Source organism: Callospermophilus lateralis, chromosome 13 (genome assembly GCF_048772815.1).
Source record: "Callospermophilus lateralis isolate mCalLat2 chromosome 13, mCalLat2.hap1, whole genome shotgun sequence".
Classification (NCBI taxonomy): domain Eukaryota; kingdom Metazoa; phylum Chordata; class Mammalia; order Rodentia; family Sciuridae; genus Callospermophilus; species Callospermophilus lateralis.
In genome coordinates this window covers 94730263-94758093 of record NC_135317.1, presented here as the reverse complement: position 1 = coordinate 94758093, position 27831 = coordinate 94730263, and the positions used below count along the sequence as shown (strand labels likewise).

General features: G+C 38.5%; 2 protein-coding genes across 2 annotated transcripts in view; one reads left to right on the top strand and one right to left on the bottom strand.

Annotated features, from left to right (window-relative positions):
- Positions 1–2125, bottom strand: part of Colgalt2 (collagen beta(1-O)galactosyltransferase 2) — a 96353-nt gene extending 94228 nt beyond the window's left edge. The window contains exon 1 of the mRNA XM_076831343.2: positions 1863–2125. Within this exon, the coding sequence (XP_076687458.2) occupies positions 1863–2125 (263 nt within the window). The remainder of the gene's footprint in view (positions 1–1862) is intronic.
- A 9005-nt stretch (positions 2126–11130) lies between these two features.
- Positions 11131–26449, top strand: Tsen15 (tRNA splicing endonuclease subunit 15). Its single transcript, XM_076831749.1, has 5 exons — positions 11131–11280; positions 14014–14095; positions 14548–14683; positions 24594–24735; positions 25320–26449. The coding sequence occupies exons 1-5, from the start codon at positions 11155–11157 to the stop codon at positions 25338–25340; spliced, it is 507 nt and encodes a 168-aa protein (XP_076687864.1). The 5' UTR covers positions 11131–11154; the 3' UTR covers positions 25341–26449.
- The last annotated feature ends 1382 nt before the right edge of the window (positions 26450–27831 follow it).

The window sequence follows — 27831 nt, the reverse complement described above, 5'->3', positions numbered from 1 at the left end:
CCGATGTCTATGGATTCTATACAACCTGCCCCCAAGTATATATGAAGCTAGTGACAAACAACCTAGGTTCCTCTTTTGTAATTCATAGGTTTGTGTAAGTTTTGCTTGCATCATCTCCCCTCCACTCCTACTTCTTTAGGGCAGTCTTTAGAGATAAACTCAGAGTCAAATTTCATTTCTGGCATTTATTAATTCTGTAACCTAAAGTGAATTATCGAACTGATGCAAGTCCTAGTTTCTTCTTTTATACAGTAAAGATCACAGTATTCTTCTTTAAATTTTGCTGTGTGATAAAAGAGGAAACATCTGTAAATTGGGTGGCACACCTGTGTCTGGTATCCGGCTGTCTACTAACTGTAGTAAATACTGTAAGGTTTAAAAACTAAATAGTGCACAAAACCCAAGAGCATACTGTAAAGCATCTCTTTTGCAAAACAAAAACAAAAACCAAACAAACAAACAAAAAACTCAAAAAGCAGTAAAAGAACTGACATTTTAAAATTCTTTTGGTGTGGAGATGGTTAAAAAAAAAAATCCTTCTGCTTTAAAGCCTGGCTGGACCAGCGCTCCCACTTTCCACATAATGTACCCTTCTCCGTGGAGGCGGTCACGTATAGCAGGCATATAGTAACGCAGTGTGCAGCACAATGCTGTACTGTGGCACTTGTTTGCTTTCGCACCTCTGCACCTCTCCTACCAGGTACCTACCATCAGGTTGCCAATTTCAGCTGCTGCCTGCCTTTCTCCTCCTTTCCTGCCCACTGCTGCTTTAGGCAATGTCTTTTCTGAGGTCAGATCCTTTTAGGGACACAGAATTAAAACCTCACCAGAGTGACCTAGGCTCTGGCAACCTCAGGGACCTGAGTCTTGTCTGCATATCTGACCGCAGGTCTGCTCTTGCCAGGGTCCACTTCCTTCTCCACCGGCCCCTTAGAGCTTGCCTAGCTAACTTCTTGCTGTCTGATAACGGGGTTTATAAAAGGCTCGAAATCCGACTGAGTTCTACAGGTGGATTAGGCAGCTACTCCTACTGATCCCCTGTCTCTCCCCGCAACAAACGCAAGGACCAGGGGTGTTTCATATGGAGACAAAATTTGGTTGTTTCTCTTCCCGAAGGCGGCTCCGTCGCGTTCCAGGAGGCAGTACCCCGAGGGTACTCTGCGCGATTTGCATCTACTGCGGTGGGTACTGCCCCAGGAAGCGCACAAACAGGTACAGCCTGGAGCGCCTGAAGAAGACCCGGACCAACGCGGTGTGGTTGGGAAGGCTTCGCAGGGCACTCCTAATCTTCATCCCTGAGTCAGGTCCCCAACCCACCCCGAATCCCAGGAGAACCAGAAGTTACTTCCCTAGCCTCTTAAGTAGCAGCAGGAGCCCTGCATCAAGGAGTGAGAGCGGCGCCTTGTACGCCACCCCAGCCAGTGCGGAACCCCCTTGTCAGCTGAAGTTATGTTCCACAGCTCCTGTCTGGAGGGGCCGCGACGAGCACTCTATCCCCTCATCCAGGGTTAGGGGTATAAAGAAAACTTCTGAGAACTGAAAGGGAGGGAGTCGAAAGTCTTCCTGAGGGGTCTCCCCAAATTCCCCTGTGCCGGAAGGAGTGATGGAGAGAGGCCACCCTGTTGTACATCACCCATATTCTCTCCAGCAAGCCGGTTATCCCTAGATCCCTAGCATCCCCAGAGCACCCAGACCTGCGCGCCTTTTCTCAGCGCCACCTCGCGATCCCAAGGACCCGCACAGATAGCGAAGGGTGTGCGCGCCAGGCGTCCCGCGTGCCCTCGCCCGAGCGTGGGGCGCTGTCCCTGCTCCACAGCCGCTCCCGCCTCCCGCCGCGACCGCCCGTGGCCCTTGCCGCTCACCATATGGCCATCCTGCTCTTGGGGTAATCCAGCCGCTCCAGGCAGCCTAGGAAGTGAGGCAGCGAGTGCGCAGCGTTGCGGGCGAGGATGGCCACGAGCACCGTGGGTTTCTGCAGGGGCGACTCTGGGAAAACCAGCGGCTCTTCTTCATCATCCGCCGAGTCCGGCTCCGCAGCAAAGCGCGCCCGGCAGCCGCCGCGGAGCAGGGCCAAGGACAGGAGCAGCAGCGACCAAGCGAGGGTGGCGGCGGGGCGCGCAGCCATGTTTCGGACTGGGGCCCGCGGCCGGCAGGTCCTGCCGCGAGCGCGGAGCCCGGCTGCCCGAGAGCGCCAGAGGCCGCCGGGAGGGGCGGCGGCGGCTCTCGCGGAGCGAGGAGGCTGCCAGCGGCGGCCGGGGGATGCGGCTGGCCCAGGACAGCCGGAGCGCGAGTGCTGGCACCGACTGCTGCAGCTCCCAGGACCTCCCGCCGCCGCGGCCGCCACCCAGGCCCTGACGCCGGTGCGCACCGCGTACCTGCCCCGCCAGCGGTCGCCTGTGGCTTAGCTCGCAGACAGTCGTGGCCGTGAGTCTGTTTGTCCGGAGTCCTGCGGAAACTTCCTCTAGTCCAGGCTCAGTCGGTACAGATGAGGTCTGTGGCTTTCCCCAAGCTGCGAGGTGTGGCCGTGTCTGCCAATGGGAGTGTGTGTGTGTGTGTGTGTGTGTGTGTGTGTACACATAACGGTACAACCCCAAGAAAATTTATTCTGCTTCTGCAAACCGCAGTCTGAAGTCCTTCACAGTGATGCAATGTATCCAGTTTTTCATAATGCACCTATTGACAAATGAGTCGAATTCTGAAATGGAAAGTCACCCCAACTTTTCAGACTATGATGAACAATTTTTAAACTACCGCAAAGGCAGAATTTTTTCATTTCCTTAAGACTCTCGACTTCTCCTGAAATTTATTCTTGCCTGCTTAAACACCCTATAACACCAAATTTGAAGACGTGGAGAATTTTAGAGTCCGGGGAGACCCCTGGAAAAAAAAGGAAACTCTTTACAGGACATTGTTCTGAAGTCCCGCTCCAAGTGAGGATGGGTGTGAAAGATGCGATTAGTTTAGTTGTCTTCTTTCTTTCTTTTTTCCTTCTTTTTTCTTCCTTTCTCTCTCCCTCCTTCCCTCCCCCCTTTCTTTCTTTCTTTTTTCATAATGGCCCAAACTAACCCAGAGTAACAGGGAAAATCCAATCAGCACATCAAATAAAATTTCTTGGATACACTCAGGAAAGATATTTATTCTTGAAAGTAGCTCAGGGAAGTGAGTATGGAATGTGAAGTTCCTTCTTTTTGTTTGAACTCCTTTAACCAAGTGTGGAGGATCCCACTAGTCCTTGGCTCTGTCCCTTGGCCTATGTATTTTTGTGTCAACCCTCTCAGCTCTTAAGCCTTGGTCATTCTCCTTTGACCTGCTCAGTTCCTTGGAAGACCATGGCTTCCTCCATCCAACTCCCTTAACACTCTCCCTTAACCAGCATCCTTGGTGCACTCCTTACTTGCAGGTTCCTATTCTCTCCAGGGTCATCTATAACCTCTGTTCCCTTTTTACCATGATTTTTCGCCTTCATTTATCTCCACTGTCCACTGAATCCTCAACTGGTGCTTTTCCACCAATTCTTTTTTCTCAACCTAAAACCCTGAGTCAGTGCTCTCTTTTACTTAAAAAAACAAAACCCAAAAAACCCTTTGGCCATCTCCTTGAAAGAGAGGTTTGCCATCCTTTCCAACTTCCTCATCTCTCAGCTCTCTTGCCACAGGCAATGTGGCTCCAGCTCTCTCTACTGAGACTGTTCTGGCAGATTCCACAGATGACTTCAGTGTTGGCAAATTCAGTGACTTATCTTTGATTTTTCACTTTCTCTGACCTCTCTTACATAATCTTTTCTCCATGATTTCTTCTGATCCTAGTGGTCCGCAAGCCCCCTTCCCTGTGTACTGTTTTTCCATGTGCTGATCCTCTGTTCCTTGGGGTCTCCTGCGGTGATTTCATTTTCCAAATCTATGCCTCCTGCCCTTCCCTCATGTCTAATATTCCTACTCTTACATCTAACAGCCTAAAGACATTGTTTGCCTCCACCATCCTACGGGAACTGTGCTTTTCTTAAGGGACTCACAGTCTTGTAGAGAAACTTGAGTTAAACATTTCTTGGAATTGTCACAACAGAACTTTGTACCAGCTACATCAGAGGGAGAGAGGAAGGCCTGGTCACTTCTACTGTGCGGGGAGTGATGGTGGACTAGAAGAAGTGTTTCACAGAGATAATTTCCATTTTGTTGTATCTTCTTTCTTTTCTCTTTTTAGCATATGTCATGAGATGTTCAAGACTAGGATTCCCATGCCTTAGAGACACTTGGTTTAATATTCATCATCTGTTCACTGTACTGCTAACAGAGGGAGATTAAAGCCAGGAGGCCACATTTCTCTCTTATTTTCCTTCAGCTACCTGAAGTCCACAGCTTATCTGAGCTCGTTGTTTCAATGGATGAAACACCTTAAGTCCTACTTGTGCTGGGCCCTATGGCCATTTCTGATATTATAATGAAATCAACTCCACATAGTTCTCCTGGAGGAATCATAGTCTGGTCTGTAGATGAAATCAAACTTTTCCTAGTTATATAAATTGCAAAACAATTATTTAAAACTTTTAGCTAACTTAGTGTGCTAATGTAGTCACTGAGAATATTAAGGGCACAGCAGGGTGTGTTAAAAGTAGAAGATCATTTTAAATATAGGAGCGGGGCGGGGTGGGAAAGGAGGAGGAAAAGCTTAGGAAAAGTTGGGTCCCCAATTTACTCACAGAGTTGTTCCATAAATTCTTTAGAAACCAGTCATGTGGATCTTGGATTTTTTGCTCTCATAGAAGCAATGCTCTAAGAGATTTAATTTGTAAAACCTAATTAAAATGAAAGCCAATTGTATTTTTAAAATATCCACTGCTTATGATGTTCTTCCATGGAAACTGATGGGATGGGAAGTCAGGGTTCTGCACACCTGTCTTTGTCCCCACTGCCCCTGGACTGCCCCAACAGTCCCTACATGAAGTTGGAAGTACGTACTTTCTCTCATAACCCCTCCTCACACTCTTCCAGCACAGTGGGCTTCCTTTGGGGACAATAAAGCCTCATTGACTGTCACCCTTAGCCTAGTAGTGGCAGGAGCAAAGCCTCTGAGGTAGGCAGAGGGATTCTTGCAGGAAAACTTTTCAAGGTTTCAGTGGCTCCAGCAGGCAAGCTGCCTTTTTGGCAGCTGTGACATGCTAGAAAGAGCAATAGATGCTTGAATTGAATTTCCAACTCATTTGTGTCACTTATTTTCTTTGTGACCTTGGGGAGTTGAAGACCTCTCTGAAAATCAATTTCTCCCTATGTAAAAAAAAAAAAAAAAAAGTGAAGACTTGCCTCATTTTTTCATTCAAGAGACATTTATAAAATTACTTAGTGTCACTCACTTGGGTATTGTGCATTTGAATTCCCTCCTGGAAAAAAAAGGGGGGGGGGGAGAAAAGGTCCCTGGCCTCCATAGAGTCCTGCTGGGCGGCACTTAGCAGAGAGAATCTTGAGGGGAATCATCCAGGTTTGTTTCTTCTGTTTGTTTCTATCTTCTTTTCACTACCTGACTAGTTTTATGCCCCATCTTATCCAGCCTAAAATCCTACAATGTAAAATCCACTTGAACTGACAAATATGCCAATTTTAACATAAAACACTTGAGAAATAGGCACTATCTTAGGCAATATCTTCTGTCATTCCTACATTTGCAAAATGATCACAACAGACTTCATAATCTTAACACCTAAACTGAAAGGTACTATAAGAAGCTTTGATGGCAGAGATTGGCCGAATGGGATCCCTACTTGGAGCATGGAACATTTTGATGACAAAGCAAGCTCTATAGATGTCTGGTGTGTGGGTTTGAGGACTCTGGGTCCTAGAAAGAAAAAGGCAATGAGGGAGGAAGAGCAGTTACTGAGTTGCAAAGAGCTCAAGTTAAACTGTCTCAAAGTTTTGACAATGAAAAATGAGAGTATCTTAGGGAAAGGACAATGGGCAGAAAGGGCGACAGAGGTTGAATTCCAAGTAAGTAGAACTGCACAAGCAAGGAATGAAACAGCACAGCATGTTTGAGAAACTGCACTGAAGTTATGGAGCATGGCTAGAGGGTAGCATGGGAAGCAGAATGAAAGCTGGAAGATTATATGGCTTTATATAATTTAATATGTAATCATTTCTTAAAATGGGCAAAGAGTTGGAATACATCTTTTGCCAAAGAAGATATATAAAAGACTGTTAGCACATCAAAAGCTTCTCAACATTAGTAATCTTTAGGGAAATGCAAACTGAAACTCACATTAACACCCATTAGGATGGCTACTACCAAAAAATAGGAAATAACAAGCATTGGAGAGGATGTAGAAAAACCGGAACCCTTGTGCACTGGTGGTAGGAATACGCTACAGCTGCTGTGGAAAACAGCATGACAGTTTCTCAAGAAATTAAAAATAGAATTAATCATATGATCCAACAACTCCAATTTCCCTTCCAAGCATATAACCAAAAGAATTGAAATCAGAGTCTCAAAGAGATATTTGTACACCTGTGTTCATGGCAGCATTATTCAGAATAGTTAAAAGGTAGAAGCCACTCAAGTACCCAATGACTAATGAATGAATAAGCAAATTGTCTATATGCCTACAATGAAATATTACATATAGAAGGAAATTGTGATGTAAGCTACAACATGTCAATCTGGGCATTAGACTAAGTGAAATAAGCCTGTCCCAAAAAGACAAATACTGTAAGATTCCACTTACATGTGGAATGAAGAATAGGACAAATCATAGAGAAATTAGACTGGTGGTTGCTAGGGACCGGGGTAGGGGACACAAGGAGTCACTATTTAGGAAATACGAAGTTTCAGTTTTACAAAATGAAAAGTATTTTAGAGACAGATATTGGTGATAGCTGCACAATATATGAATATATTAACACTATTGAGCTGTACGTTTAAAATGGGTCAAGAAATAAATTTCATTATATGTATTTAATCACAATAAAATAATTGGAAAAAAATCAACATAATTTACCATATTGATAAACTTGAAATGAAAAACAGCATGATTATCTCAAGAGAAGCATAAAAAGCACTTTACAAACCCAACATTCAGTCCTCACTGGAATCCTCATATTCACAGGATTATAAGGAACCATTTTTAACCTGAAAAGGACATCTGCAAGAAGCCTACGGCTAACATCAGACTTAATGGTGAAAGACAGAAAGTGTTGCCCTTAAGATCAGGAACAACAGGAATGTCAGGTCTCATCACTTCTGCTCGATCTTGTACTGGAGGATTTGGACAAGGAAGGAAGAAAGGAAAGGTGGAGGGAAGAAATGAAGGAAGGAAGTGGGAGGAAGAGATGGAAAGAGGAGGGAGGACTTGAAAGGAGCAGGAAGGGGCATTTAAAACAAGGTTAAATGTCAGATATATTTTTTAAAAAATATTTTTATTAGTTGTTGATGAGCCTTTATTTAATTTACTTATTTATATATGTGGCGCTGAGAATCAAACCCAGTGCTTCATACATGCTAGACAAGCGCTTTACCACTGAGCCGCAACCCCAGCCCAGAGATATTTTAACATGAATATGGAGGGCTGGATTTGTCTTTCTAGGCCAAAGTATTTAAAATTCAAAAATTTGTTTAAAAAATCTACTTTACTAAATATTTTTTTTAATGTTGGAAATGGAAAAAAAAAAGAAAGATGGGGGAGGGCAGAGAGAGAAAGGATTGGAAAGAAAGAAGGAAGGAAAATCTCCCATAATCCACTACCCCACCAGAAACACTATTAAGATTTTGGAGTAATTTTAATATAGTATTTTCAATTTGCTAATTTTCAGTGTGGGTTTCTGTTCTGTCTGCAGTAAGTAGGTTGATAGCATTTATTGAATAAACAGCTAGAGACAGAGTTGGGATTTTTTTGAACAACGAATTGCTTTTAATGCTTTTTCACATCTGCAAAGCAAATATGAAATACAACTTCTAAGTTTTTGTAGTTGCTTTGTTCAAAGTGTAAGCAGCTCTTTAAAAATTAAATATATTAGCTGGGCGCGGTGCACATGCCTGTAATCCCAGTGGTTTAGGAGGCTGAGATAGGAGGATGGAGAGTTCAGAGCCAGCCTCAGTAACAGTGAAGCACTGAGCAACTCAGTGAGACCCTATCTCTTAAAAAAAATACAAAATAGGGCTGGGGATGTGGTTAAGTGGTTAAGTGCCCCTGAGTCCAATCCCCAGTACAAATAAATAAATAAATATACTATATCTTGATTTTGTAAATGGGAATAGATTGCACTCTTAAATTTATGGGGAATGAAGAATAGCATTTGGATTATTCTAATTTTTTTTTCTACATGATGGAGACTCCTCATATATGCTCATGCATATGAATAGCAAAATATTATAGCTTTCTAAATAATTAATTAGAAGAATTAATATCTCAGCCATTCTTGAAACAGAGTGGGAAATTGCACGGTTTGTGTTCGAAATAGGAAGATATATATGAACAGCTAATGAATGAAAAGCTCATCTAGAATGCTAGCCTACATTTTTCAGCTTGAGATCATTGTCTTATATTGTGAAAAAACTTTTTCTTCTTGTTCCTTTTTAAAAAACACATTAAAGGTCTGCATCATAATTCAATGTTTTCTTTTCCTCTTGAGACTCTAACTGAATTAATATGTCTCTGCCTAGACACTACAGATTTTTTTGTAGGAATAAAATGGTCTGACTCAGGATATCAAATTGGGAAATCAGTATAGCAAGTGCCAGATTACACAGAATTTGATTAAATGCAGTATACTCTGGAGGGAACTTTATTTGTCGTTACTTACCTAGCTTTTTTTTCCTAACTTTGCTTCTCTAATATAGTGAACTATTGAAGCATTTACAAAAGAATTCCCTCCTTCTATCAGAAGCTGAAATTTTACCCTGTTCATTCAAATGCAACATATTCTAGGACAGATTTCACTCTAGAGTGAAACAATAGCCATCTTGATTCTGTACTTAAAACACCTGGTTGTCTAAGTGTCTCCAAATCCTTTGTGTCCATTTATAGCCATTTCCAATCAGCAAGACCTATTTAAAATCTTTCATTGCTTAATCTGGAAGCCAAGGGACACTCCAATTTCATTCTTCAACTCTTTAAATAGACAATGATATTAGAAGTCAGAAGTATTTTATATTTTTGAATACTTGAATATATCATGTTTTTTCCTAAGCAATAGTACTTAGTCTATTTGCCAAAGGATGGCACTTATTTGTTGCTTTTTCAGGTTATGGTTCTTTCTTTATCCTTCTGCCTCTCCCCAAACCCCAGCCCCTTTTCATTTTAAACTTAAGCTGAAAATCTTTTCTTGAAGATGTCTGAGCCTTATTCACACAGGATCTGATTCCATTAGATCTCATTACTGATTTATAAAATTTCCCCTGTACTCAGATTAGCAACAAAATGCTCTTAATGCTTCTATAAATACCATCATGTCAACTGATTTAGATCTTTAGGGACCAGAGAGATTTATTCACTTCCAATTACTTGAATTAGTGTCAGTGTTGAGTGCCCAATAAGCCTACCAATGTCAGTGCTGTTTGCTTCTTTGGGATTTAGTAGCAGCTTTGTGAGGCAAAGGTTAATGATTTCATTCAAATACAACATATTCTAGGGCAATTTATGAATTTCATCTGTGGCCTCTTCTTGTAGGTAATGTGATATGTTTCTTTTGATAGATTCAAGGTTTTCTTCTTTTTTTTTTTGACTTTCAACAGTTTGGAACAGTATTTATTTTAATTGGTGTTCATTTAGCATCTTGTACTGGCAAATTTTTGTCCTATCAAATTTGGGAAAATCTTAGACATTATTTCTTCAAATTTTTTTCTGCCTCATTTTTTTTTTCTTGCTGAGAAAATGTATGCTGAATTGTTTAATATCATGTTAGCAAGGCTCTGAGTCTTTGTTCATTTTTAAAAGCCAATGTTCTGTTTGGGTTCATTTATTTATTTATTTATTGCCTCGGATGATTTCTTATTGCTCTACTGTCAAGTGTGCTTACTTCTTCCCCTGTAATTTCCTTTCCTTTTCAACCCAAGGGCACTTAACCACTGAGCCACATCCCCAGACCTTTTTTTATATTGTATTTAGAAACAGGATCTCGCTGAATTGCTTAGGCCTCGCTAAATTACTGAGGATGGCTTTGAAATCGCGATCCTCCTGCCTCAGCCTTCTGAGCAGCTGGGATATCACAGGCCTAAGCCACTGCGCCAGGCAACTTTTAAAATTTCTGAAACTATCTTCTTTATTTACAGAAAGTCCATTTGATTTTTAAAAGTCCCTCTCCCGCCCCTCCGCTGAGATTTTGTTCCTCGTGTGATTTCCATCTGCTGAAAACGTGTTTTGTTTTACTTCATTGAGGGTACTTACAAGAGTCACATTAAAATCCTTATGTGTCAGTTTCAGCAGCAGCTTCTTAGTCTATCATGTTTGGAAGTAGAAGTTCTATCCTGCCGGGGACTTTTTGTTGATCCTTTCTTGTCCTGGTTAATGTGATGACCTCCTAACTACTCCCTTACTTCTGTTCTTGCCTGCTACAGTCCATTTTCAACACATTAGAGTGATCCCGCCAAAACGTAACAGGAGCCTCCAAAGGTGCCCCTATTTCATTCGGTAAATCCATAAAGATGTTTACAATGTCCTCTCTGCTGGTCGAAACTGCTCGGCCACGGCCTCCAGGTCACGTGCTTATGCTGACTTCTGACCATCCATAAACAACTGTGCTACTTACCTGGAAAGGTATGTCTGCCCTAAACTTGCGGTTCTGCTTACATGTCTATGACAAGGACATTGAATGAGCACCCGCCCCGCCCCCCCAAAGGAGAACTCAAAGAGGATTTAAGTGTCCCCCACTTTTTCAAGAGAGCTACAAAGTGCACAGGCTGAAGGAGGGTTAAGGGCTTCTGGGCTCAGGGTACTCTCGAACCTCCTTCACGCTACGGTAGCCCAGATTCGAATAGACTAGAGCCAAACTAAAGTGCGATCGCGCAGGTGCTAGCTACCTGGTCAGAGGGAGTGACCGACCCAACTTTCCGGCGTCTGATCCCTCTGAGCAGGCGCTGGGGGAGGTGGGTGGGAGGCGGAACCCTGACGCGCGCCCCCCTGCTTCTGGTCGGGCCCGGGTCGTGGTGCACCACGGGAGCGCCTCGCGGGCGGGCATGGAGGAGAGTGGCGATTCTGAGCCGACCCCGGGCTGTAGTGGTCTGGACTCGGGCGGCGTTCGCGATGGCGGCGGCGCTCACAAGTGGACTCCGGCGGACGCCTGGATGAGCACCCACCCGAAGGTTAGGAGGCGCTAGAGGAGCAGGGCGCCAGTTCCGGTCCCTGAGGCAGGCGGAACTCTCGGGCAGCGCTCGAGTTCTAGTAGGCCGGCTGGCCTAGCGAGCGGGACCAAAGCGCACCAGCCGCGCGAAGGATCGTTTGTTGTTTAAATGAGTAGAACCCTGGCTGACACCTCTCCCAGCAACCCCACCCCCGCACCAAGCCACTCTTAAACTGGACCATATATGGGACCCCTCCCCTCCCAGTCTGGAGACCCTCATAAGCACTCCACTCTTGAACGTTTTGCTATCCAGAGAGAGCGTCTTTCATGGCTTAGCTGGTTCCCAGGGACCGTGCAAGTCGGTGTGCGGGCCGTGGATGAGATCTAGGACCCACAGTGATAACGTTTAGGCAGTCACGGTTACACTTAGCCTCGGACCCGGGGTGTGCACCCTGATTCCGCACAGCTGCCAATTCCCAATTTTTTAGATTACATGGAAAACTTTGAGGAAGTTCTTGCTCAAGGCGGAGCTACTCACTCTTGATTAGCAGCAATGAAGATAAAGATAGCACCTATCTTGCTTCTGCTTGGGGAATTGCTGCCTTATACCAGTATTGTCCCAATTCCTGAATAGACAGTGAATGGATATGTGAATTTTGTAGGAATCTTAGGGACTGAACTGGTACAGTAGGCTGGCTGTCTTCTGTTTGAAAGCTGTAATTCACAGATAATTGTCTGGAAACAGTCAAGAAAAGGAAAATTTTGAAGATAGAAGTCTGAAAAGAGTGATTTTTTTTTTTTTTTTTATCTTGCCCGAATTTGTCTTCTGCCTCTCTCTCTTTTCAGCCTCCCAGGAAAGAAACAATAACATGGAAATGTTGCTCAGTGCCATAAAAAGAAAAACAATAGCAAGGAGAGCAGCATAGTGGTTAGGAGCATGAACTCAAATGCAGACCCCCTCAGTGGGAATCTTAGTTCTGTCCCCACCTTGGTCTGAGTTGCTTGATCTTATTATGTCAAAGTTTCTTTGCTTAATTTCATTATGCCTCAGTTTCTTTACCTAAAAAGCTGGCATATTGGTACTTACCTCGTAGTGTTAGTAATTTTTTGTAAAGCATTGACATGTAGAAAGGACTATATAAGTATTTAATGTAATAGAGTTTTTTTTTTAAATCTGGATTTGATGTTGCTTTCAGACAATTTTCATATTTGCGGATTTTTTTCTCTTTGAAGCTAATAACTATACAGACCCTGATCATCAAATCTTTCTTTTGATTTTTCTTCTTGAAGGAGTAAACTGATTAAAAAAAAAAAGTAATAATGAGTGTCTTTACAGTTCTGCCTTTTAAAAAATTCAGTTTGAAAATTACTTAATAAAATGACTTCAGTGAATCCAGTAAAATGTTATCAGGTTCATCATCCTTGGGCAAACACTCCTTTTATTATATTATTCTCCTTCTTAGAAATCCTCAGTGTTTGTTTAATGGATAAAATTCACACTTTTGGCTTGGCCACAAAGATCTTGCAACCTCTCCCCAAATCACATTTTCAGTGTCACTTTCAAACACATTTGATGTTTGGGGCAGACAGCTCAACACCCTTCTTCTCCTATACCTGTATATTTATCATGAAGCAGATGGGAGAAGGTAACTTCACATATGCCTGCATGTGGAGTCTGCTTTTGTCTTACCTTACATTAGTCTGCTTATATACCTGGTCCTTAATGTGTATTGATAATTTCCAGCTTCTCCTTCAGAGTTAAGTCCCTAAAAAATGTTATTTTGCCCACTAGCAATTCTGAAAGAAGCAGAATTTTGCTTCTTTAAAATTCAGTAATTAGATAATTCCCTACTCTTGAGAGAGAAAGGGTGGAGAGGCTAGGAGTGGTGTTCTCGCAGATTCTTTCCACATGCAAATAAGAAGCCAGGGAAACAGAGTCTCCACTAACATGTCCCAACAAAAATCCTATTGAAGTTTTCTCTACTCAGGCAGATTTCTTTCTTGAATATGTGTGGTGATCTCCCATACTATCTCTGTTTCTCTGTCTACTAAAATTATACGTGTCCCCTAGGACTTAACTTGTGTCCCATTTATATCATGAAATATTCACCAACCAATCCCGGAGTATAGCTCCTCTACCATGTTTTTTTTTTTTTTAAATTCTACTCACATGGTTTTAATCACTCATATATTGTTATTTGCCTAAGAGTTTTAAGTAGAGTCAACCTTCCATATTTTTGTCTGCATCCTCAGATTCAACCAACCTCAGAGTGGAAGTATTTGGAAAAAAAAAATGCATCTGTAGTGAACATGTACAGACTTTTTATCTTATCATTATTACCTAAACAATAAAGTATAACAACTATTTACATGGTATTTACATGGTATTATATATTATAAGTAATCTAATTTAAAGTATACAGGAGGATGTGCATCAGTTATATACATTTTATATAAAGGACTTGAGCATCTTGAATTTTAGAATCTGTGAGGTTAGGTCGTAGGGGAAGGTCCTGAAACCAATCTCTTGTGAATACTGGAGAGGATACCGTATGTATATGTGTAATCTAACAATTACAGATTCTTTAGATAGATCAGATATTATATTGCCTTTTAATGTCCACTAAATCTAGAAGACAGTTATATAAGAGTGTGTGTGTGTGTGTTGTGAATATGTTTTGATTGAAAGAAAATATGAAAGAAAATATTAAGAGATTCTTCCTTCTCTATTTGACAATTATATTTTGATTTTCAGTATTTAGAAATGATGGAATTAAATATTGGAGATGCCTCTCAAGTTTATATAGCATTCTTGGTTTACCTGGACCTCATGGAGAGTAAGTTGTTTGTTTATATTTCTTGGTTATTGGAGTTGTGGTGGGGGCTTGGGGAGTTGGTTTGGGATATAGCATTGTTGACATATAATAATATATCATTTATGATTGCTGTGAACTTTTTAAAATTTTATTTTAGTTATTTTAGTTGTTGATGGACCTTTATTTTTTATTTATATGTGGTACTGAGAATCGAACCCAGTGCCTCGCACACTTGAGGCAAGCGCTTTACCACTGAGCCACAACCTCAGCCCCATGATTGATTGCTATGAATTTTGCCAATTAACTTTGTAATGGTTTATTCATTTTCACTGGGAATAACTAGGTAACAGAAAAGAGTGGAAAATAGAGAGAGAGGTAGTATTATATACTCAGCTGAGGATTAGGTAGAAGTTTGGAATTTTCATCTTTTGTTTTTGACAAACATTGTTGTGCATTCAATGATATTCTTTCAGGTAAAAGTTGGTATGAAGTAAATTGTGTGGGATTACCTGAACTTCAGCTCATCTGCCTGGTTGGTACTGAGATAGAAGGGGAAGGGTTACAGACTGTGTTGCCTACACCCATCTCTGCTTCCCTCAGCCATCAAAGGTGAGCAGGTGGTTTTGGTCTTATTTTAACAGAAATCAAAGGAAGTGGGAAATATTTATATTCTTGGTAAGGAGGCAAGACCTTTGCAGAAAACAAGAGATATGTAAGATGCATCATATGATACAAATCATACTTACCATAGGAGTTGGTGAAGAGTGTGATCAACATGCAAGTTGAAATCAAAGAAAGCTGGTGGGACCTTTATAAAAAAATCTTAGCTGCACAGAACTGAATTACATATATATTTATTTCATGATATACTCTCATTATTAGTTCTTGATTGTTTTTTATTTATTTACTTAATTAGTTACTGATACTGTAACAAGAATCTCCAAACCAGTCAACCAAAAAAAGCTGTATTCTTCACAATGACTGACATTAGATCTTATGGATCTCTTCTTTCCTACTTCTACTGACCTAAGATAAGTTATCCTGAATCCTATGTTTAATAAGGAGGTTTTTTTTTTTTTTTTTTAGATTTTTTTTAATGTTTATTTTTTAGTTATAGGTGGACACAATATCTTTATTTTATTTGTATGGTGCTGAGCATCAAACCCAGTGCCTCACGCATACTAGGCAAGTGCTCTGGCTCTGAGCCACAACCCCAGCCCTAGATGTTTTTAATTTTATAAATAAGTATGTAATTTTTTGAGGCTCATCTTACACACTTAATACTGTGTTTCTAAAATTAATCCATTGTGCATTTTGTTGGCCTACTAGATAACTTTCCATTGTGTTATTGTACTACAGTTTTTACATCTGCTCTTCTGATGATAGAGTGCTACTGATGTTCATCTTTAGGAGATAATTGCTAACTACTTCCAAAGTGGTTGCCTCATTACTTTTTACCAATGTAAACAAAATCCTTTGGAATCTTATTGTCTTCAGCATTTGGTATTGTCACATAAGTTTTTGCCAGTTGAATGGGTTATCTGAATGTCTTAATTTGCATTTTTCTGTTTACTAGTAATATTGAACATTTCTTGATATAGTTATTTCCTCTCTTAAATGTCTGTGCATATTCTTTGCCTATTGGATTGTTTGTAGTTTTCTCATTAATTTGTACGAGTTCTTTAAACATTCTTGACAGTATCTTTTGTTGGCTGAGTTTTCCAGTTTTTAACTACATCCTTCATTGTTTTGGGGGTGTATATTAATGAAAAACTTCTTAATTTGAATATAGTCATATTTCATCCAAGGTATACAAGCCATTTGTTTTATCATAATTTTACATATAAAAAGCTGTTTCTTAGCTATTAGAGTTCTTCCTACTTTATTGGCATTTAAAAAATATTTTATTGTAAAATAAAACCAGATTCAGAAAATCACACAATACAAATATATGGATTAAAGAGTTATCATAAAGCAGATACTCTAACCATTGTAACTATGATCAAGTGAGGAGCAAGAACTTATCCAGCCATCCCAGAGCCCCTTCCATGTACTGGCATAGCTCTTTCCTTCATCATAAAAGTAATCTCATCTCTTATGATAAAGTGGGGTTTGGCTAGTATATATTGTTCTCAGGACCCTTTAATGCTACCTTCCCCTTTTGACTGTCAGTCAAGAAAGCCTGTTAGAATTTGAATGGATTACATTGATTTCAGGAATATTAATTTTATATTAAGAAGTAACTTGCTGCTGGGTGCAGTGATATAATCCCAGCAGCTTGGGAGGCTGAGACAGAAGGATTGTGAGTTCAAAGCCAGCCTCAGCAACTCAATGAGACCCTGTCTTAAATAAAATACAAAATAGGGCTGGGAATGTGGCCCTAAGTTCAATCTCTGGTACAACCCCTCCAAAAAAAATAAAATAAATAAAGAAGTAATTTGCCAACTTTGATATTTATTATTAGAAACAAATTACTTGCCATATACTACACAATACCCAGTTATAAAATACTATTTAGGCTTTGCTGCTTAACTGCTTGAACATGGATTGTTTTGGGTTTTTTTTTTAATGCTCTGCATTCCTGAGAAACTTAACTCATATTTTTATTAATAGAGAAGCTGGGGGAGCTGGGGCTGTAGCTCAGTGGCAGAGCACTTGCCTAGTATGTGATCCTCAGCACCACGTAAAAATAAATAAATAAAATAAAGGTATTGTGTCCAAAAAAAAAGTGTTAGGGATGTGGTTCAGTAGTAATGTGTTCCTGGGTTCAATCCCTAGTCCCCCCAAAACACCATAAAAATGGGGAAACTGGAAAAATATAAAACCAGAGAGCCAGAGGAGTTGGCAGTTTGCTGGAGGTAGTTTCATATTATTTACAAAGAGCATATAATGCTTGATCATCATCTCCTTTTTTGGTATTCCCAAGCTTTAGAATCTATTGTTTGTAAAACCTGACCAAACTCTGTCATTTGTGTAGTTAACTACAACTTAATTATAAAATATTTCCCTAGTGAGGACAAACAATCCTACAGTATGTTCTTTCTTGGCATCTCTTTCAAGTCTGAATGTTACTCTAGAAATTATGAAAACACTTCAAATTCCATGCACTAAATTGCTCATCTGCTAGTTCAGCTGTCATAAAGTAAAGGTCTAAGAAATTTTGCCATTTACTCTTTTGGACAAAATTTTTGTTCAGTTAAAGTTATTCCTAAGGAGAAATGAAAACAATTCAATGAGTCCTGCAGTCAAAGTTAGGATTCCTAGCCTCTGATTTTCTTAATCTGATGCTTGATTTTTGGATCATACCTACTTGCCACAGTGTTGTTTTCGAAGGAATGCACTCCTTTTTCTTCCTACATTGAGTTAAGTGAACTGTTCCTTCTGTTTTGACAGAATTCATTTCTCCTAATATAATTTTTAAAGACCTGTCAATAGTAATTTTTCTTTCAAGGACATGATTACTTTTGAAAATATTTTATTAGCCGTTTACATTATCCCAGTAATATATCATGTAGTCACCTAGATAATATAAATTGACCAATTATTTTTTTAAATCTATTGCATTAGTATTTTATGGGAAGAAGGAAAAGAATCAGTATTATAAACCCTGAACTATGTGGGGAAAATTAAAATTTTATTTATTGTTCTTATTCTAAAATGATATACCCTTAGTAAAAATGATCTAAATGTCCATGCTTACACTTTTAATTTAAGCCTTAACATATATTCATAAATGAATATGAATATAATTGTAGATTAGTGGCAAAAAAGAAGCGTGTTTTGGTTTGGGGAGGGGATAAATGGTAAATTGTAGATTGTCCTATTATTTTTCTAAGTTACTCATTTATTTATTAGATACCTGGGTTCAAGAGTACAAAATATCCCAGATCTTGCCCATGAGATTATGACAGTCTAGAGCCAAGATGGATAGACATTTATGTCCAGGGGATAAATGTAATGAGAGCTACGTCCAAGGCACTGAGGAGAGCTGCAGAGGTAGAAGACAGCACCTCTACTAGTGGTATGGTATTTGGGTGAGTCTGGGAAGACTTGCTAGAGGAGAAGTTGTTTAATTATGCACAAACATATAATACAGAAGAGGGATGGATTCCTGGCAGAAGTAATACCTTCTGGGCAAAGTTCTGAGGGCTGAGAAAGCCTGCAAATTGCAAATAGTTCATTATGACTGGGCATGAGTAGTGGCAGATGGAGGAATTGCCAGCAGCTGGTGAGAAAGCCCTGGATTGTGCATGTATGTTTGCAAAGCAGCGTGATGTCTGTGAGAGAGAAAGTATGTGAAGTGAGAGATGGGAATGATAGAGGAGGGGAGGAGAAGAGGGAAAGAGAGAGAAAGAATATTTTTAAAATAACCCTACTTCTGAGAAGCCATATTTGGAGAAGCAACCTAGTAAGAATTAAGGAATTGGAAAACCTATTCATTCAAAAGTAAGAGAAAATTAGATGCAGAGTTTTGCTACTACAAGGAAACACTCCTGAAACAAAGAAGGTAAAAATTTGAGTAAGATATTAGGAATTGTAATGCTTGTTTCTATTTTCTGTGATGGATATCAATTATACATCTGTTAGGATATAGAGAATAACCAACTGTTAATGCAAGAGTATCACTCAGGGATTTGAGGAGGTTAAGTAACTCCGTCACTTGCCATTTCTTCACTTCTTCAGAACGTTTTTGTTTGCTGGTTAAGTACTCTATGGCTCAGTCTTCCAAGCCATAAAGAATTATACTCACTCCCTAAGTAGCCTCATTTGTTTTCACAGTTTTGGATTTTCTTTGTATTTTATCAGTATTTCAAAATACTGATGACTCCCAAATTTTAATCTCCACTTCAGCCTCCCCTATGAATTTCAGACTCCTATTTAAAGCCTACTTGCTGTTTCCACTGCAGTGTAAACGGCATCTCAAATCAGCATATCCAAAAAGAAGTCTTGATTTGCCCTTACATTTGCTCCTTTTGCAGTTTTCCCCAGGTCTTTAAATGACAACTCTGTTCATTCTGAAGCTCAAGCAAAAGTCTTAGAGTGTGTGCATGCATGTGTGTGTAATTTATTTTTCTCGAACAATTCCAGATTTACACAAAATGTGATTAAATATGAGGATTTTCCTATAAGCCCTGGTCCAGATAGTGTTTCCTCTGTTGATATCTTGCATTAATATGGTACATTTGTTATAATTAATCACATTAATTGACACATTAACTAAAGTGCATAGTTTGTAGTTCATCTTTTTTTTTTATGATTGTAGGTGGACACAATACCTTTATTTTATTTGTTTATTTTTATGTGGTGCTGGGGATTGAACCCAGTTCCTCACCCATGCTAGGCAAGTGCTCTACCACTGAGTCACAACCCCATCCCCCTGGAGTTCATTCTTTTTATTATGCAATCCTATGGCTTTTGAAAAACACCTAATGTCATGTGTGCACCATTGCATACACAATAACTTCAGTGTCCTAAAAAATCCCCTGTGCTTCGGCTGTTCATCTCCTCTGCCCATTCCCAGCCTCCTCTCGCAACAACTGTTGAACTTTTTACTTTCTCTATAGTTTCTCCTTTTTCAGAAAGTTAAACAGGTGTAATCATATAAAATGTAGCCCTTTCGGGTTGGCTTATTTCACCAAGCAGTATGCAGGGACTTTGTTTTGAACATTACTGTATCCTCAGTGCCTAGCCTGGTATCTGATACCAGGTGCTAAGTAAGTATTTGTTGAATGACTAAATATCTGCAGCAGAGACTTACTAAAATGCCCAAAGAACAAAGTATATATTATAAGCATCCTTCCAAGAGTTTCCAAAATTTAGACTGTCTGGAAAATCCATTTACTTGCAGGATTTATCACTATTTCCCACACTTTACACTGTAACTATAATGTGCATCGGAGGACAGAGAACAATCACAAATCTGAAGAGGCAGTCTGCCAATGCTGTCCTTTCCTTTTAGTGAAGAATTTAGCTAAATTCTTCCTCATCTATATTCACCCACCCTTTTGTATCTAATTTTTCCCTGGTTTGGGGAGAAAGAACTGTGTTAATGGTGGAATAAAGGGTTACAAGCGCTGAGTTACTTCTTTGGAACATAACCAGAGATATCTTTAGTTATGCAATTTAATCCTAAGATGCCACACATTTTACTGAAGGATGCTCCATTATTATTTCCCTGTAACTGAAAAATATTCCCCTTTGAAAGCATAGTCCTTGTTATAATTTATTTAATGACCGCTGTTTTATCTGATGCCTCAGATCTAATAACTAGTGAAGTTCCTGCTGTCATTTGGCTTTCTTCACATCGGGATGTATGTGTCCTCACCCTACGTCTGTTGGAATTCTGTTGCTTGCTGGTGAAACCTCCGAGTCTGGCAGCTTCTTTCAACTGACACAGCATCTTTTTCTCCTCCCTTCAAAAAAAAGGGGGGTGTGGGGGATCTTCTAATTTATTTTAGCAGAATAACTTCCCACTGAGGGAATAGCCACATAGGCACTTGATTGTTCAGTAAATCCTCTTGAGATTTCAACTGCTTTGATTTTTTTTTTTTCTAGGAAGGGATTGGCCTGATTCCTGAGGAGGTGTTCTGTTATCTGTGGAACTTTCCTTTAGGACTGGCTAGTGGGTGAATATGGCTTCTTGGTGCCTCTGGCATCAAGTTAATTTTGCATTGTATTTCAGAGTTGCATTATATGTATCATCCCATTACATCCTGAGGCATATCAAGGGGTTAGTACCTTTTATTGATAAGACTGCAGCACACACCAGTTTGGCCACATTGAGGACAGAAGGAAACACTATGTTCTGTGCATTGCAATGAATACTAATTTTAACCCATTCTGCACTCTATTTCAACAAGATTTATAGCTAAAAGTAATGTTTTCTTCAACTTCTTGTCCTCACTCTAAATCTCCAGAGATAACTTAGTCTCTATTTTAGGATCATTACCAAAAAAAACAAAAAAACAAACAAACAAAAACAACAACAACCTAAAAACAAAAAAAAAAAAAATGTTAAGATTCATGGAAAATATTTAAATAACTTGGGCTAAGGACATGAGCTGAATAGCATTAACTGTGTATTTACTTCAGGTTTCTTGTCAAGTTAGTTATAATAAGCTTTAGAATCACCTTATTTTCTTTAATTTGTAGAGCTTGCCAGTGAACAGTTATGAGAGGGAAAAATCTGTGAACAACAAATTTTGTTGCTGTTAATCAACAGCCATGATTTTATAGATCTTTTTCTTTAGATGGGACTTTTCCCATGAGTTTTTTTGAAATTGAGTTTTAACATTCTGGTGATGCTTCACCATTCTTAGCATCTTTACAAGTATGTGTGAGTTTTTAAGTAGAACTTCAAAACTCTTTGTTGTTATTGTTGTTAATAAATCGAGAAAACACCGTCTGCTGACTTAAAGACAAAGTAAATACTTTTATGGATTTATGCAGTATCTCATAATAGAAACAAACAAGAAAGGTCTTCAGTGGGTATGTATAATAAAAATAGATTAGGAGCTTGGTAAGACTTTCCAAGTGTGCTTTAGGTAACAGAGTCAGAAAAACTATTTTATTCTGATATTACTGTGAAGATTCATTGGTAGTTTTCCCAAAATACAGACTACCACATAGGATAATAAGAGCTCAGAGATGGGAACTTCCATTTCATTTTTGACAGTGATTTCCCTCAACTCTGAAAACAAAACCCCCTTTACAACTCTGAGCTAATTTTCAAGCCTTCAGCTTTCCCACATGGGTGTTTTGAATATTTCTGAAAATGTTTTGCTGTTTATATTCAAAGAACTCTGAAAACAAGTATCAATTGAGAATGAAAGAATAATAGTGAATGAGATGGAAATTTCTATCCTAAATTTCAATTTAAGGGCTAGAATTTTCACACAGTTGACCTTAAACACACACTCCCTTTGCTTTAAACTGTATCATATTTTGAAGAAGAGAAAATGTGTAAAAATTATTTCGGTAGGTTTCTTTTCATTCTTGTGTCATCTTATTCTCATTTGCCAGTTAGGGATGTTTAGAGAAACTAATTTTTAACTTATGGCACTGCAGTGGTTTTATGTATATTGCATATTGAGAACTAACTGGGATATATACAACAGAAAATTAAGATAAATTAAAATTATAATCAATTTGTAGTGTTCTTATCATTTTAGAAAAAAATTAATTCAAGGTGGGCACTATATAAAAATTAATCTTTTCCTGTGACTATTAATTTAGATATTGGTTTGCCACTTTTGAAGAAGCAAAATATTTAATTACACTGAGATTTGCATTGATGATATAAGGAATGCTATTTTATCAAGTGTCACTTCCCATTAGTGCCGAGTAATGAAGTATCTGATTAATGTCTGCGGTTTCTTTGTATGAATCTCTCTGAAGTAAACTGCTTGTAGGAATCTCGATCTCTGTCATGTAGTTCAACATGGTGGGATATTATATTTTAAGGACTAAGTCAGTTTCTGGGATCAGCTATCTGTAACAGAACATTTTCTATATTTGCACTAAGGGCACAGTGTACCTTAGTATATTTGAGTTAGTATTTGTTTTTAGCAGTAACCATGGAGAGGGTGGTGTATACAAACATTTTGTCTCAATTTGTAAGGTAATAAAACTGGTATTGTTACTGTATAATAATATTTGTATTCAATGACTACTTGATGGCTTGTAAAACCTTTTTATATATGCCACTTCGTTGTGTTATGTAGACTTAAAGGTAGACCATCTTCATTTTATAGCACCATTTGTTGAAAAGATATTCCCCATTAAATTGCCTTTGCACTTTGTCAGCTGACAAGGTTTATAGCATATTAACAAGTAATATATATGACAATTTTAACATAAAGCTTGAGGGAGGAAATGGAGCTATATGGAACAAGGAAATGACATCAGAGAGTAAAGAAATGAAGAATGCCAGAATGTCAAATATGTTAATATAAAAGACCTTAATATATTTTCTTTTTTCCTATTAACTTTTTAAAAACTTAAGATTAGGGATGGGGGATATAGCTTAGTGGTGTAGCACTTGCCTAGCATGAGCGAGGCCCTGTGTTCAATCCCCAGCACTGAAACAAAAGACTGAAGGTTTTATGTAAATAGTTATAACATTGTATTTATGAGTTTATATCATACATATAATATACAACAATAATAGCACAAAGATGTAAAAGGAATAAAGGTATAGTGGAGCAGTTTCTGTATTTTAGTAGGTTAGTATTAATCTGAGGTAAATTGTGATAAGATTCCATGGTAACCTCTAGAGACACCACTGAGAGACTTAGAAACTATAGTAAAAACAAATAAGAAAATAGTGCTCTAGAAAGTATCAATTTAATACAAAAGAACATGGTAAAAGAAGATCAAAGGAACAAAACAGATTGATACAAGAATCTAAATGACAGACATAAATCCAACCATATCAGTAGAAAAACAAATCATCAGAGACCTTCAGTATAATATCAAGTATATTTAACATATGTGTAATTGGAATCAGAATATATATTCAGTTGTAGAATAGTAATATACTAGCAAATCTTTTTCCAATTTCTAGAAAATTGGTTGGCTTAATTAAAAAACCAGCTGACCATTTTTTATTTGCCTGTTTAAGAAAGCTCCTTGGGAAGTTAGTTACATTTTACTGAATTTTTGAACATAATCTTTATGAGTAGGTAATAAGGATTTTTAATATGTGTTCAAAGGCTAATAATCCTTTGAGAACCTTTATATTAGATTTTGTTTGTTTATTTTCCACAGCAAGCACACAAAAATACTAACATTACCAAAAAAAATTTTTTTTAATTTTATTTCTTTGTATATTTTTCTCTTAATTTTCTTTAAGTGTCAGAATACATACAGAGAACCACAAAAGTATCTCTACTCAGATCTAATAATTCTGATACTTGGGCAAACCAGAAATATTAAAAAAGAAACAGTCATGTGTACAAAGAAGACCATGACAGTTTATTAGGATCACTCTTCTCTGCCTCCCAAATTAAACCAAAATAACTTTATAACAATAGGAAAATGACTAGGTGAAGCAGGAATCAGCAGATTTTTACATAACCATTGAAAGATAGTAATCATAAACACCATATAAAAACATGGGGGTACAGTGTATTACAGTCTATTTTTTAGAATCATATACCTGAATACCAATTGTTCCACTATATAACACCATGTTGGATAATTGAAAAAAATAACACCTGTGGCCATTAGTCAATTTATATACACAGGACAGTGTTAGCCCCCTTAGTAGGTTGATAAGGACAGAATACAGTTGATAAGGACAGAAAGGGGAATGCTTTTGAAAAGGACTCAGTCACAGATAGCACTTACGTGCAGGACTTCCTGTGTGAGAGGAGCTGAGATACTTATTTTCGGCCTTCAGACATTTCCTCAGCATTGTAAATATAATCACCTGCCTCTTCCCAAGATTTCACAGTATTCAGTCTTATCTTCAGCTGAGTGATTGTAACTCCTAAGTATATCATGTCTTTATTTTCAGGATAAGGGACATCTTGAAGGCGTCTCAGAAACTACGAGGGAATCCGGATTTACCGATGTCTTTCACTCTGGCCATTGTGGAGTCTGATTCTACAATAGTCTATTATAAACTCACTGATGGGTTTATGCTGCCAGACCCTCAGGTCAGTTTTTAGATAATTTACAATAAACTGAAAAAGGAAAATCATGACAAAATTTTAAAATGTGAATTAAGTCATTCATGGAACGATTGCTTCTTTTGCCATAGAAATATTCAAGAAAAAAAGTTACATTTTCATATTTCAGAAAACTCTTTTGTACAGAGTAATGTCTTCCTTATTATTTTTGCAAAAATTGTTTGACTCCCCACCTCTGTGGAGAATTTCATAGTTTCCCAGAGTATTTCATGGAGGTATGCATTTAATTAGTGAGTAACTGAGATGTGATGTTAAAGGAAGTTGAGAAATTAGTTACATTTTATTGAATTTTTTAACATAATCTTTATGAGTAGGTAATAAGGATTATTACTGCTATTAGTAGTTCTAACTAAAAGAACACTTCTTTAGGAGATATTAAATTCATTAACATTTTGACAGGGACATTTTAATAAAATGAATGTTTTGTAAATTATTTCTTTCATACTTTGTTGGCATAATGGGATAATTACGTTAAATAGCTTTCTAATTTTGCATTTAATTACATGACTCAGAAAAAGTTGCATTTTGAACTTTTTTTGTTTATATTGCAGAATATTACCCTTAGAAGATGACATCTGTACTTCTCAACACTTTATTCATAAAAGATTGAATTTGAGACCCATTTAACTGCTTTATCTTTTATCTCGGAGATAGTCAGAGTTGATTTAGCTCTTCTCATTCCATAAGTTTTCTTTCTGAAGAATAAAAGTTTTTCAGATAAAATGTTTTGTATTGCTTAAAACCATAGAGTTGTTGCTCTAGAACTCTTATTAGAGACAGTTTAGTTACAGTTGTACTCATATTTATGCTGAGGATGTGTTCAGAGGGGTGGAACTGCTGTACCTCTTTGTCACCCACACTCAGCTGCTGCTGCTGGCTCGTCATTGAAACACCACCTCTTCCCTTACTCTGCTCTCCCAGCGCCTTCTGACCTCTGTAGCTAGCTTGAGCTGGCACTTCATGTACATTGTGAAATATGGAGAGTTTATTTCTGCCTGCTTTTCCATCTTTTGTATAAAGTAAAAGATTTATTTGAGTGGTTTTGTTTTTCTGTTGCACTTACTGTTATTTCCCTCTTGAGTTGACTTTAAATCAGAATTGAAAATATGTTTGTCGAGAGTGTAAATCCACATGTTGGCATTAATAGGGACCAGAGAAGTGCTTACCTACGAGAATGCCAGGCCTTCCTTTCCATCCAGTCACCTACATCCTTATTATATCATAGCTTGAATATTATAAGAGAGTGAGGGACAGTTTCAGCATTAAAAATATCTTTGTTAATTAGACCCAGTTATTCCTCTTTTGTTAATATCCAAGTATGAAAATAATATGCACAAAAACTTTCCAAACAGTATTGTTTTGTAACTCAAATTATGAATCACTTGAAGTTTAGAGCAGGAGTCAAATGTGAGGCTGTACTTTGTCATCCCCTGGTCAAGGTAAATAGTCAATAAACAGATCTATGAAAGGTATATTATGTACTCATTAAAATTATGTAATCCTGGCTGCAAGTAACTCACCAAGTACATGTTAGAATGTGACAAAGTGGATGGAATTACTAACTGGTTATAGTAGGATGGCAGAGCAATGAATGGAAAACTTTATCTTTCCTCAATATTTTAGCTTTTACTTTGTTACTTTTATAATGAAATATTTTAAAATAAAAATACCTCAAAATCTGTATTATCTATCATTGCATGATACTATTAGCAGATTAAAACTGCACACTTATGATCTTACAGCTTTTATGGGCAGGTGGTCTGGGCATGGGTTAATTGGTGCAGTGGAGGTGTTACCTGGGCTACAGTCTCATCTGAGGCTTGCCTGGGGAAGGATCTGCTTCCTTGCCTAAGTTATCAATGGGATGGTGGGAGGCTATTCTCAGCTCTTTGCCACATAGGCTTTCCCAAGACAAGGGAAAAGCAGGGTAGACTTTGTAATCTTAGGTAATGGAGTTATGTACATCCTTCCTCTTCCCCATGTTCCATTGGTTAGAAGCAAATTTTAGATCCCTCCTACACCAGGGTCTTAGGTCTGATTAGGAAACAATAGTAACAAGAATGGGGAAAAAATGGCAAATTTGCATTACAAAATGGTATAAAGCATTATTCCTGATCCATTGATTTTTCTGGCTCCTTTATTTCAACAGTATTAGAATTTCACTTTTATTCTTGGTGGAAAGTGCCCACAAATTAAGATTTCCTTTGCTCTCCTAGAAGTCCTGGAGATGTACCTGCTCACAACAGGGTGTGCTTCTATGACACCAGGCAATCTGCAGACCCAAGAATCCTAAAATAGTATATGATAAATTTCTAGGGTCTCTTGATACCTTTAGGGTCTCATCTGATTTCGTTTGAGAACTTTAATCACATTGGTAGAAGAACAATCTATCCTTCCAGGTAGAAGTGAAAAGTGTAACATATCGTATTTATGTTTTGCATCTGGTGACTAGGTAACCACCAGAAGTGCGTTGGGCTTGACTGTGGAAGGCACTTTCTCAAATCTTTAAAGCCGGGACAATCCCACTATTATGTCCTGAGATGTTTGCTCTATTTCAGATGATGTTCCCTATTTCCTTGGCCAAAGTTGTTCTGTCTAAAGCCAGCCAGATGCCTGCTAATGTCAAACTGTCCAACACAGTTTAGGAAAGGAGACAACCCAGTTGTGTTTGCCTCATTTTAATGAAAAACTAGGTCAAGTTGTTTGGATAAATAATTTTGCAATTCAGTATATATTTGTCTCCCTCTTTAATGATCATGAGCTCTTCAAGGACAGAACAAAAAGCTGTGACTTTTTCATACATTGTTGTCTCCCACCACTCTCCACAATAATTGGCACATAATAGGCACATTATAGACGTCCAGCAAATACTTGATGAACAAATGAGTGCTACTGAAGGTGCCTTTTCACCTCAAGGCAAACTAAAAGGACCCAGTTCAACACCAGAGGGCACTGCTAGATAAGCATATTGTCAGACTAGGACAAGATTGGCTTGAGAAATGCTCTTGAAAATTTATTTTCAAACTGTGGGAAGTAGCATAAATAAAAATATAAATAAGTTTT